Consider the following 12,767-nt stretch of genomic DNA (forward strand, 5'->3'; position numbering starts at 1 on the left):
ATGGCTAGCTGACGGATCTGGCTGCTCATGGCTAGCTGACGGATCTGGCTGCTCATGGCTAGCTGACGGATCTGGCTGCTCATGGCTAGCTGACGGATCTGGCTGCTCATGGCTAGCTGACGGATCTGGCTGCTCATGGCTAGCTGACGGATCTGGCTGCTCATGGCTAGCTGACGGATCTGGCTGCTCATGGCTAGCTGACGGATCTGGCTGCTCATAGCTAGCTGACGGATCTGGCTGCTCATGGCTAGCTGACGGATCTGGCTGCTCATGGCTAGCTGACGGATCTGGCTGCTCATGGCTGGCTGACTGATCTGGCTGCTCCTGTCTGGTTGGCGGCTCTGGCAAATCCTGTCTGGTTGGCGGCTCTGGCAGATCCTGTCTGGTTGGCGGCTCTAGCGGCTCCTGTCTGGCTGGCGGCTCTAGCGGCTCCTGTCTGGCGGACGGCTCTAGCGGCTCCTGTCTGGCGGACGGCTCAGTGGGCTCATGGCAGACGGGCGGCTTTGCAGGCTCATGGCAGACGGGCGGCTTTGCAGGCTCATTGCAGACGGATGGCTCAGATGGCGCTGGGGAGACGGATGGCTCAGATGGCGCTGGGGAGACGGATGGCTCAGATGGCGCTGGGGAGACGAGCAGTTCAGTCAACGCTGTGCAGACGGCAGACTCCTGCCGGCTGAGGCGCACTGTAGGCCTGGTGCGTGGTGCCGGGACTGGTGGCACCGGGCTGGGGACACGCATCTCAGGGCTAGTGCGGGGAGCAGGAACAGGGCATACTGGACCCTGGGGACGCACATTAGGCCTAGTGCGTGGGGCCGGAACTGGTGGTACCGGACTGGGGACACGCATCTCAGGGCTAATGCGGGGAGCAGCAACAGGACGCACAGGACTCTGGGGACACACAGGAGGCTTGGTGCGTGGTTTAGACACTGGTGGTAAAGGGCTGGAGACACGCAGCATATAGCTAGTGCGTGGAGGAGGCACTGGTGGTACTGGATTGGGGCGGGGAGGTGGCGCCGGAAATACCGGACCGTGCAGGCGTACTGGCTCCCTTGAACGCCGAGCCTGCCCAACCCTACCTGGTTCTATGCTCCCCGTCGCCTGACCAGTGCGGGGAGGTGGAATAACCCGCACCGGCCTATGTAGGCGAACCGGGGACACCATGCGTAAGGCTGGTGCCATGTACGCCGGCCTGAGGAGACGCACTGGTGACCAGATGCGTTGGGCCGGCTTCATGACATACGGCTCAACGCTCAGTCTAGCCCGGCCGATACGTGGAGCTGAAATGTACCGAACCGGGCTATGCACGCGTACAGGAGACACCGTGCGCTCTACTGCGTAACACGGTGTCTGCCCGTACCCCCGCTCTCCACGGTAAGTACAAGGAGTAGGCGCAGGTTTCCTACCTGACTTCGCCACACTCCCTTTAAGGCCCCCCCCAAGAAATTTTTGGGTTGTACTCACGGGCTTCCAGCCTTGTCTCCGTGCTGCCTCCTCATATCGCCTCCTCTCGGCTTTAGCTGCCTCCAGCTCTTCACGAGGAAGGCGATATTCTCCCGGTTGAGCCCACGGCCCCTTACCATCCAGTATCTCCTCCCATGTCCATGAATCCTGTGTAGGTAGGTCCTGTTGCCGCCTTCCATGCCGCTTGGTCCTATGGTGGGTAATTCTGTCACGATCGTGTGGCGGATTGATGGACCAAAACGCAGCTTTTGGAAAGTAAGCCATCTTCTTTTATTTTTAAAGATGACGAAAAATAAACACGACACGAAACACTTTAACAAAACGAACAAAAACAACAAACGACCGTGAAGCTAAATAACGTTGTGCACTTACACACACAGGCTACAAACGTTCTGACATAGACAATTACCCACCACCAATGAGAGCCTATGGCTACCCTAAATAAGGCTCCCAATCAGAGACAACCGAAATCAGCTGTCTCTAATTGGGAACTCATTCAGGTAACCATAGACTCTCCTAGATAACTAACCAACATAGACAACGCTAGACATATACACTCAACACAAAACCATCTACTACACCCCATAACCCCTTTACCAAATAAACACCCAAATCCAACAAAACATAAACATTACCCATGTCACACCCTGACCTAACTAAAATAATAAAGAAAACAAAGAATAATAAGGCCAGGGCGTGACATACCTGGAGGAATAAAGATAGTAGTTTGTGGAATAACCTACCTGGAGGAATAAAGATAGTAGTTTGTGGAATAACCTACCTGGAGAAATAAAGATAGTAGTTTGTGGAATAACCTACCTGGAGAAATAAAGATAGTAGTTTGTGGAATAACCTACCTGGAGGAATAAAGATAGTAGTTTGTGGATGTTGTGGAACAACCTACCTGGAGAAATAAAGATAGTAATTTGTGGAACAACCTACCTGGAGGAATAAAGATAGTAGTTTGTGGATGTTGTGGAACAACCTACCTGGAGAAATAAAGATAGTAATTTGTGGAACAACCTACCTGGAGGAATAAAGATAGTAATTTGTGGATGTTGTGGAACAACCTACCTGGAGGAATAAATATAGTAATTTGTGGATGTTGTGGAACAACCTACCTGGATGAATAAAGATAGTAGTTTGTGGATGTTGTGGAACAACCTACCTGGATGAATAAAGATAGTAGTTTGTGGATGTTTTGGAACAGGAAATAGTCATGCCCAGATAGATAAAAATGCTCTTGTATGTTGATATTGTTCGCTGGTACTCAGTGTCAGTGTAATATCCATTTTTTATTTGAAAAATAACTTACATAAATCTCTGTACTCAACCATACTTCACCAAGACATAGCCTTGGCATAAACACATTGCACCAAAACAAAAGAAAGAAAAGGCATTCAAAAGGGTCAATAACATGTCTTTGTCATCATGTGAGACAATATTCCTATTCCAAAATATTCTATTCATCTATTTGAGTTTGCTTGTTTTATTCAAATGTCTAATATGTACAATGTAAATCAAAACTGAAAGTATATAGCTTGTTATAGCATCAAGATATTGGATGGACATTAGAATGTATAGGTTTAACATGGAAAAGGAATAATGTCTCAGTTTATTTTCATTCAGACATAACTGTAAGATTCATATACCTCCCATACACAAGAAGCATTTATAATTACTAAAAATAAAAAATAAACTGGTCTTGGCTTGTAAATAAACAAATAAAAATATGTGAAATTAATTTAATTTTCACAAAAACAAAAAAACTAAATTCATATAATGTGGCAACATCCCATGTTGTTTGACCTTGTGTTCTGCTCATCCTCACAAACAGTGCCTGAACTACACAGCAATATACAGTACATAAGTTGTATGTTTGCTGCTTCTTGCTTGGATATAAATATCCTTCTTGCTGTACCAAAACAGATAATTTTTGCATGTTAGTTAACAATACTGAAATAAAATACACTCGCAACCATAACTTTTTTGTCAATCTCCAATGAATATAAAATATTTTCCCTTGTCATTCTTTTTGAAAAAGTGGAAATAAAATATGATCTAGGGGTTAGTGGAATGTTTTGTTAAAACGTTTTAGTAGTTTGGCCATGAAAGTAACTAACTCATTTTCTGTAGAATTCAATTGAAGGTGAGGGGGAAAAAGTAACGAAGTTGACATGCACTGTACAAGAAACTGCAAAAATCCCAAATATCCTCTTTAACAAAACATGCTGAGTTACTTTAAGGTGTGCCCAAGCCATGTTGCAGAAAATCCTTTACAACATGCTTGTTAAACAAATCCCCAAAAAAGACATATTGAAACGATACAGAGCTGTAAAAGAACCAACAGTCCTGAAACTCTGGACAATATCAGGGGGATGCCCTGGGACAAGGGAGAAAAAGAGACGTGTACAATTTGCACATAATGTTTATCTTTATAAGGCTTGTAAACCTTTACAATGAAATAAATAATTTACATTTATTTTCATCATCACTTTGTCACATAAACAGTTTTTTTTTGATAAATATCTCCAAAACTTTTTATTTTAGTTTCTCTTACTGTATGTCTGCCAAACACAGACTTTTGTTATGGATGGTCTAAAGAATGATAAACAATGTGTCTTTTTTTATCACGCTGTTGCATTCACTCCCCTTTGAAAACCACATGCACTAGTGAAATTTATATTCAAAAATAATATAAATTGTTGAAAATGGCTGATCTGTTTTATTAGTTTTTCTTCAAGTCGCAGCCTCAAGAAAATAACTTTCTTTTTTTTTCAGCTACATTTTTGTCCATGCAAAAAATCTTCTTTTTTTTAAATCTTCATTTAAATGTCATACAATATATCAACAGAGATATAATAATGTTATGTCGTAAAAGTTAGTCTTGTTGTGGGTTCTGATCAATAGATTCTGGAGTGTCGATAGTACAGTAGCCACTTCTGTATTGCCTTTAGTAACTTTAGTATTGTCTCTCTGGTGTGATCTACTACCTATAGGTATTTTCACTAGGGCCTCATATTCGGAGTTTGAGCTTTAGTTGGGACACCCCACCTCTCCAATTGCAATGATCCTCATAGTTCCATTTCCACATCTAGCTAGGTCTGTTGGCGTGGCGTGACCAAGCTTCTGGACAGGACAACACTGTCAGTCACCCCTTCAGGTATACAAGTACATCGACAATAAAACAAACAAAAAACAAAACAATTAATTATAAACAAAAACATGGATTTTTCATTCGAAAAGGGCTTCTGTAGAACTCATCGAGCGGGTTCCCAGTTCCGACCCCCATGGCTTAAGATTGGATGAAAACCTGGAATCGCTCGATTTAGAGACAATTCCTCGTGCTAAGGAGTCCGTTACGGCCTTCTAATCCGAGCTGGCGCTCCAACCCGGCCGAGGGAGCGACGCTCGCTACGCACAATGTGTGCGACATTTTTCTCAAAACACAGGATCACGTTTGCACCCCTAGAAACAGGCTCAGAAGACACAACATCAAGCATGCAGTGTAACCGGGGGGCGTGACCTGTCTGTCGCAGCATGTTTAACCTCAGCACTGGGTGCTGCTGCTACAACAATGCTTTCAGTCCACACACTGCTATGACCGGCTATCCAATGACGTTTGGGAAGCTCTTCTTGTCAAGGGGGCCAGGGTAGGGTCCACCAATGAGGAAGGAGGAAAGAGCTTGAACCAGCCAATCACCATGTTAGACAGGTCCAGCTCATCTAAAAGTATCTGAACTGCTCCCATAAAAGATTTATGGTCCATGCGTCCGTAGTCGCCCCATACGATGATCTGTGGAGAAGAGGGTTTATTAGACATGTTATTATAATATTTTAGATGCATGCATTTGTTTAGAAATGATGTGTGAACTGTGAAGTATTTATCAAGGCCTTGTAGAACGTAGAAGTTTACCTGTAGAACTTTCCCTCCAGGAGCCTCTTCGAACGGCAGTTGCTGCTGGTAAAGGGGATCCAAGGTTTTTCTTGCTACTTTTGTTTTCTTTTTGGCTATGCAGGCTCCGTTTTCCAAAAGATACACTTTTACATATGGTGCTATGAAGAGAGAGAGAGACAGAATAGTTACAATACTATTGGCAGCATTGTCAGTTGGTTCAAGCTCTGGTTACCGTAGTGACCAGTTGGTACTAGCATTAAGTTCGGGGCTGTGGGTTCTATTCTATACTACTCACATACAGGATACAAAAAATGTATGTGCTCACGGTACTGTAAGTAGCTTTGGATATATGTGTCTGCTAAATAGCATATATTAATATATTATACATCACGTAGTAAATTACCTGGCAGTGCCTTGGAACCTGGTTTTCCCACAAGGCCACGGGCTCGGATCACTTCCACCTCCAGCGCTCCTTTCTTGTCCACGATTCCAATCTGGATGTCACCTGAACAACACACACCACAGCCAACACAATGTCAACACTCCATTCACACAATACAGATATCCCTTCCGTATGGGATGGGGTCGCTAAAGGCATCTTGACACGTAAATCAAATATATCATTCATTAATTCACTCAGAATCTCTTGACAGAACATTGTTCCAGGAATCTGATCCACCCACCCATGGGTGGTGTAGCTAGCGTCTGTCGTCCAACCAGCTGGGCTGGGCCTAGTCCATCCAGGAAGTCAGAGAACTGGGCGTCGGAGGACAGCCTAACACCAGGGAAGATCAGGCTGGAACGGAAGGGAGAGATGACACAGGTAACTATGGAGACTAAAGAAGAAGACCTCAAAGCTTGAACTTGCTTATTTAGAGTTGGCAAGATCCAAAAAAACACAGGAAATTCAAATGAGCACCCCAAACCTACATTTGACCTATTGATGACTTCAATGAGACTTCTCCTAATAAGTGAAAATGCTATGTCTACAATTAACCTACGCATACCAATGTGATAATGTACATTGGGGGGATGTACATTATCACATTGGTATGCGTTAGACTTCACTTACTTTCCCTCTGAGCTGTAGCTGTTCATGCTGCCGTCGGTGGACTCTCTGCTGGCCTGCCGAGTCATCCTGCTCCTCATCTCTACGGCCAAGCCCGTCTCTGTGCTCCTCTGCACGGTGCTGCGAAGCTTCTTCCCACCGGCTTCTGGACAGAACAGAGGGACAGAGCGGGAGAAAGAGATAGAGCGAGGGAAAGAGAGAGATGGGGAAAGAGAGAGGGAAAGAGAGAGCAGGGGGGAGAAATAGTTAATACATTGCTCTCAAGTGTGTGCTTTGCTTTCGAATTACATGCAGTAGGTTATTGTAGACATAGCATTTTCACGAGAAGTCTCATTGAAGTCATCAACAGGAAGATCACACTTCCACAGGAAGATCACACTATGGCAATTCTACCAACATCATGCACCCTATTCTCAGAGCACTGCAACTTCCATGTGATCATTTAGCAAAGAGATTTATTAAACATAAAGTGCCATATTACAGTATCTACAGAAATATTTTTTAAAAACAGTTGTGTGCGTGTACGTGTGTGTACATGTGCGTGTGTGTGTGTGTGTGTGTTCGTGTATGAATGGGCTAAACAGAAGAAGACCATGTACATCCCTCTTCCTGCCATGCCAGAGCACCGGCTGCCTGCTCTGCAGGGTTCTTGCTCTAGCTTAGAGTCTCTCTCTCTCTCTCTCTCTCTCTTTCTCTCCCCCCTCCATCCCTCTGTTCCACCTAGGACCGTTCAGTGTCTGGCCTCCCAGAACTGATACAAGGTGACAGCTGACCGCCGCCATTAGACTCGCTGAACATCTCCAGTCTATGTGACAGCAGGCCCTATGTAGGGCACATGGCCAGGACGTGGCTGGAGCTGTGTGGGGCCTGAATGGCATTCTTTGCAAACCACCAAGGAGGGCCAGGAGAGGGATATACTGGAGGTAACTGTAGGAGCAGGTACTGGTACTAGTCAGCCACTACAGAGCTCTACACAAGTCACATGACAGGGCTTTTAGCAGAGAACTAAAGAAACAAAATGGCCATTCCTTCAAATACAAAAATGCATACGGGGTACACCGGACTAATTAAAAGTGTCAAATGGTAAAAGGTGAACTAATGGGTCTGTCTTGTCTCTCAGTAAGGAATGCAGGAAGCAGAGTTATTGAGTTCTAGCAGTGTTATTGTTTAACTCTGAGGATAACCAGGGTAAAGAGAACGAATGTAAAGAGAGCTAATTTATGTGTCAGACATGACCACTGGACACACACTGTCAGGGAATGCACGTCAACATAGAGAGTGAATGTTCCTACATAGAGAGTGGTTCTGCTTTATCACAGGAACAACCTTTCTGAGGGCAACACGCAGAGGGGGTAATAAAGCCCTCTATAACCAGACTTCTTACAGTTTGAAGACCGCTCAACAATTGCCCATACTCTGTGTTCAAATAAACTGCAAGTAATCTGGCATATATTCATATTGTCCTTAATGCAATTTCCCTCTCTGTAACTTAGAATGTCTGTATGTGATTTCAAACGCCTTAATTATACTCTGGCTACTGTCCCTGCCTGCAGCTTCTCTCACTTCCTGTCTGCCTGCCTGCCTGTCTCCCATCCACAGGAAGTACATACTCGTAGAATCAGAGGAAGATAAGCCTTTATTACTCAGGCAGGCCCTCACTGCTGGGGCCAGAACCCTGGCATCCCAGCTATTCAATGACATCCGCCTCCTCCTCCTCTCCTCAGCATTGACAAAGCAAACTGGATTCCGAGAAGCTGACAGTGACGTCTAAAGGCATCTAAAGAGCTGCCAGTGTGACAGACAGTCAGGCTCCCGCCATGCAGCAACCACCTAAACACAATCAATGAGCCATGTTCTGAATGATCAGCTGAATGAATCAATGAACATTCATTCAGCTGAATCAAAGCTAAGGTCAACCTGACCACTGTATGTACTGCGGTTAGCATGCATATGGTTGTATCTGAGGTCATTGTGGATGACAATACTAATAAAGGAGGAAAAGCTAATCTATGAAATCGCTTTTTAATGGCCAGCCAACTGTTTTTAATGATGCAGTTTATACCTCATTGGAGTAATGCTGAATAAAGGTGTGTGATTATGATGAGACTGTAGGTGCCATGAGCCAGGCCACACACACTCATACACACACTCATGCACACACTCATAAACACACACACACACACACACAGGCTTTGCGGTTGTCATGGTTTGTTATTAAGGTAGAGTATTAAAAAGATTACGTAGTGGATTTTTTAAAGCTCACCCAGACAGATATATTCAGTCAAATTAAGCTACTACCATTGAAAGTGCGTTCCATACACATCATTAAACTCCATATCCCACTAAAAGGGAAAACTATCTAGAAAAATATGTATTCTGGAAAGAGATAAGGATCTGTGAAAGACAGAAAAAAATGAGAAGCATTCAGAAAATCCTGCAGTGCATCCAGCCCTAGCCGTGAAACACTCCTCAACGAAAATGCTACAGTGCATCCAGCCCTAGCCGTGAAATACTCCTCAACGAAAATGCTACAGTGCATCCAGCCCTAGCCGTGAAATACTCCTCAACGAAAATGCTACAGTGCATCCAGCCCTAGCCGTGAAATACTCCTCAACGAAAATGCTACAGTGCATCCAGCCCTAGCCGTGAAACACTCCCCAACGAAAATGCTACAGTGCATCCAGCCCTAGCCGTGAAACACTCCTCAACGAAAATGCTACAGTGCATCCAGCCCTAGCCGTGAAACACTCCTCAACGAAAATGCTACAGTGCATCCAGCCCTAGCCGTGAAACACTCCTCAACGAAAATGCGTCACTCTGGAGTGGTAGAGATATATGGGCTCTGGGGAAATCATACAACGTAATTTTCCCAGAGCCCATCTAGATGCTAGAACAAAACCTTCATTTGAGGAGCTATTCTCTGCTGGAGTCCTACAATACTCTAAGATACTGTCTTCACGCAACATAAACTACACATCAAAGACTCACCTGCAGTGTCACTTCCGTCCAATCAAATGACTGTTTACAAACATCATCAGTACAGTGTCATCTGGGAGAAATGTTTATGAACAGCAACTTGATTGGACACACATTTCGGGTCGACTACTCTAGTACCTTTAACTCCAGGTAAGGAAGCATTAAAGTCAGTGTCTACCCAGAAAGAGGATTGAGATGGAGGGGGCTGGAGACATTTCTACCGTATTATCTCAACATTCCAGTGGATCATGTCTATTTCAGAGGAGTCTATTAAAGTCTATTTATAGGAGGAGGGTAATACAATCCCCCTAACCCAGCTAATACAAGCACAGCTAATACAATCCCCCTAACCCAGCTAATACAATCCCCCTAACCTAGTTTTATGAAAACATCCTATCTGGATTATCAAACATATTCTCAACACACACTCAGAAATAAAACAGCTATAAACACACACACTAGACACGAGGTCAACACAATATCTAAATCTATTCTACCGCCCACACCAAAACAAATAGTGATTCATTCCAATCGAGACAAGACAAGCATGCTTGCCATTGGTAAGTGAAGTCGATGAGGGAGCCAGACTGTGTTTCAGAATAGAACATCACATCTAAAGCAGTAGCCAATGACACGAACAGGGAAGTAGCTACTCAAGTACAAGAAGCCTCTCCAAAAACACACTGAGCATGCCCATCCACCAGCAACACAGTACTGTACCAAGGCTAATACTACAACAGCCTCCACCCTCCCCGTGCTCCCTCTCCCCCGTCAGGTCATCAGTCAACCATCAGTCCATCCCTCCCTCTCCTCTATTCCCCACTCCCTCTCCATCTCTCTCCACCCCTCCAGCCCTTCGTCTGCTCCCTCTCTTCCCGCTGCCCCTCTCCATCCCCTCATCCCATTCCATCTCTTTGCTCCCTCTCCCATCACTCTGCTCCCTCTCTCCCCCCTCAGCTCCTGCCTCTCTCCCCCCTCAGCTCCTGCCTCTCTCCCTCCAGCAGCAGCAGAAGCTGTGTGTGACTGCCTCAGTGTCCCAGGGTTAGGGCCATCTCGTCTTACCTCCGTCCTCCTCGTCGAAGGAGTTCATGCAGGGGAAGTAGTTGGCCAGCGCCTCGAACGACGCAGACAGGCTCATCTTGCTCTGGGAACGCTGCATGCGCATCCCGGACCCCGGGGCGCCAGCCGCTGCAGTGGCATCATGCCCCTGCCTACCCATGGTCACTGATCACCCACTGATCACCCACTGATCACCTGAGTCAAGTCGCCTTCTAGCGGAGGTTACAGGTCTCCAGACAGCTCTACCGTGCACCGAGAGGATAACTGAAGAACTGGTTGAACGCTGAAGCCCAAGAGCAGACTATGGTGCTGTAGCAGCAGAATGGCTCTCTGATGTAGCTCTTTGTGTTGTCTCCCTGTGCTGCGTAGAATGAGACTGGGTCGAGAAAGAGCTTGCTTGATTCTCTACTCCGTGTTAGTGCTCTGTGCTCTGTGCCTGCTACTCAGCTCCTCTCCCCCCTCTCCTCTTCTAAAGCAATTGGGAGAAGGAGAGGGGGGGCAAACTGCATCCTCCTCAGCCAATCAGAGGGCTCGCTGCTCAGGCGCACCTCGGCTGCCTCTCCAGGCAAAGGAGCTCTACCCAGAGATACGACTCACTGAACCTCACTAGCTCCTCTCTCTCTCTCGCACACATGCACGGATGCACAAACACACACACACATGCATGCACAAACACACATACACACAAACGCAAAGACACAGAGATCCCTGTGAGAGCCAGCCATTAAGGAAATAAACAACCCTGAACAGCAATGGGGGGGGGGGGGGGGGGGGGGGTGTTGGCCACATGCCGGTCACTCACAGTTCACGTGATAGATCTCCATCCCCCTCCCACCCCCAGTCCCCAGCAGCGCAGTTCTCTTCAGTGTTTTTCCACCAAAGATTGCAGCAAATCCTATCCCATTCTCTGTTCAGCTATCCCATTCTCTGTTCACATACCCATGAATCATCCATACAGTGGCTCTGAAATGATTGCCATTATCGAAGGAGAATACACTTGAGCTAGTTCAAATTTACCATCTGTTAAAATCTCACGAAATGGCTGTCAATCGAATTCTTGTCTTTGAGACATCACTTCCTTCAACATCATTTCAAGCACCTACGCTACAACATTGACTGTTTGAATTAGTCGCCATAAACACTGCAGAGTTCATTATGGCCACCTCTGGCATCTCTCTCTTCAACCTGAAGCAACAGACATCCTCTAAACAGCTCACTTCAGTACTGGGAGTGTGTGTGCTTGGACCAGTTTGGACCATCCAGTCAGACCCACTTCAGTCCAGATCTCACAGGTGGTTCCTAAGACCCTTTACAAAGTTTCTGAGCACAGTAAAATTAGATTGGAATGGCATGTGGGAGAGATGCCCTCTATACCAATCTAGGACATCAGGCTTGGTGAAGAGAGAGACAAAGTGTCTGTAGAGGCAGTTTAGCATTGAAACAACAGACAGCTAAATTGTGCTGTTTTAACTATCTTGTCAGAAAATCAACTGCTGTGCTTTTTCTCAGCGAAACTGGCGGAATAGATACAGTACTGGCCAATTACTGAACAGTCCCTCATTGGGAATAAAAGTCCTCACTAAGAGAAACACTGCAACCTATTTCCACCAAACAAAATCGCCCAATTTCCCCTTTTGTCCATTGAATGACATGTTCTCATCTAGGTTAGATGAACAAGTAAAGGAAATTAGACAGAAGAGAAGAACACCGTCTGAACCAATTGGGTCATTTTAATGCGCCATCTGACTGTAGCAGTTTGGAATATGACAATGATTCGACCAGACAGAGTTAAACATGCGTACTAAACTCTTGTGACTTTCGTGGAAATCCTGAATTGTTCTTAATGGGAGACATTTACCTTTTTAAGTGCACTAAAGTCAGAATACAACTCATTGTGTATTAATGAGGATCCTGCTAACACCTCCTCCTACGTATCACAACCATCAGACACACACCATTAACTTTGAGGTAGGTGATATGGCTGTGAGAGCCAGAGGCTTAATGTTTTGGAGTGGCACCAATAATTATTGGATCATTATAATGAGTGAGGTCACACTAACAAGCCAAAAGTACGTGCATCTTTATATTGCTGGACTATTCATTACAGAGTGTGACACACTCATCACTACAGGAAGAAGACAGAAGATAGCGATAAGTGCAGTTTGTTAAATAGCCTTGTCACTTGACATGGCAGAGGGTGATGTGTTCTGTTGGTCTCAGAGCTCTAGTACTCCACTGAATGCTTGGCTGACCCCTGACCCCTGTTCCATTAGTTCTATAGAACGAAGAATACCCAACGACATG

At 45.6% G+C, this 12,767-nt stretch overlaps 1 protein-coding gene across 49 annotated transcripts in view; it reads right to left on the bottom strand.

Moving 5' to 3' along the window:
- Nucleotides 1-2,737: 2,737 nt before the first annotated feature.
- LOC129837928 (regulating synaptic membrane exocytosis protein 2-like) overlaps nt 2,738-12,767 on the bottom strand; it is a 244,298-nt gene continuing 234,268 nt past the window's right edge. For 44 of the 49 annotated variants that reach the window (XM_055904507.1, XM_055904461.1, XM_055904469.1 and 41 more), the window contains 5 exons: nt 6,432-6,573; nt 6,043-6,155; nt 5,763-5,864; nt 5,378-5,517; nt 2,738-5,257 (listed from right to left, as the gene is read on the bottom strand). In XM_055904507.1, the coding sequence (XP_055760482.1) occupies nt 5,060-5,257; nt 5,378-5,517; nt 5,763-5,864; nt 6,043-6,155; nt 6,432-6,573 (695 nt within the window). In that variant the 3' untranslated portion in view covers nt 2,738-5,059. Of the gene's footprint in view, nt 5,258-5,377; nt 5,518-5,762; nt 5,865-6,042; nt 6,156-6,431; nt 6,574-10,466; nt 11,004-12,767 lie in introns of those variants that run through there. The other 5 variants (XM_055904459.1, XM_055904488.1, XM_055904505.1 and 2 more) reach the window with 4 other exon arrangements.

Source organism: Salvelinus fontinalis, chromosome 38 (assembly GCF_029448725.1).
Source record: "Salvelinus fontinalis isolate EN_2023a chromosome 38, ASM2944872v1, whole genome shotgun sequence".
In the NCBI taxonomy this organism is placed as follows: Eukaryota; Metazoa; Chordata; class Actinopteri; order Salmoniformes; family Salmonidae; genus Salvelinus; species Salvelinus fontinalis.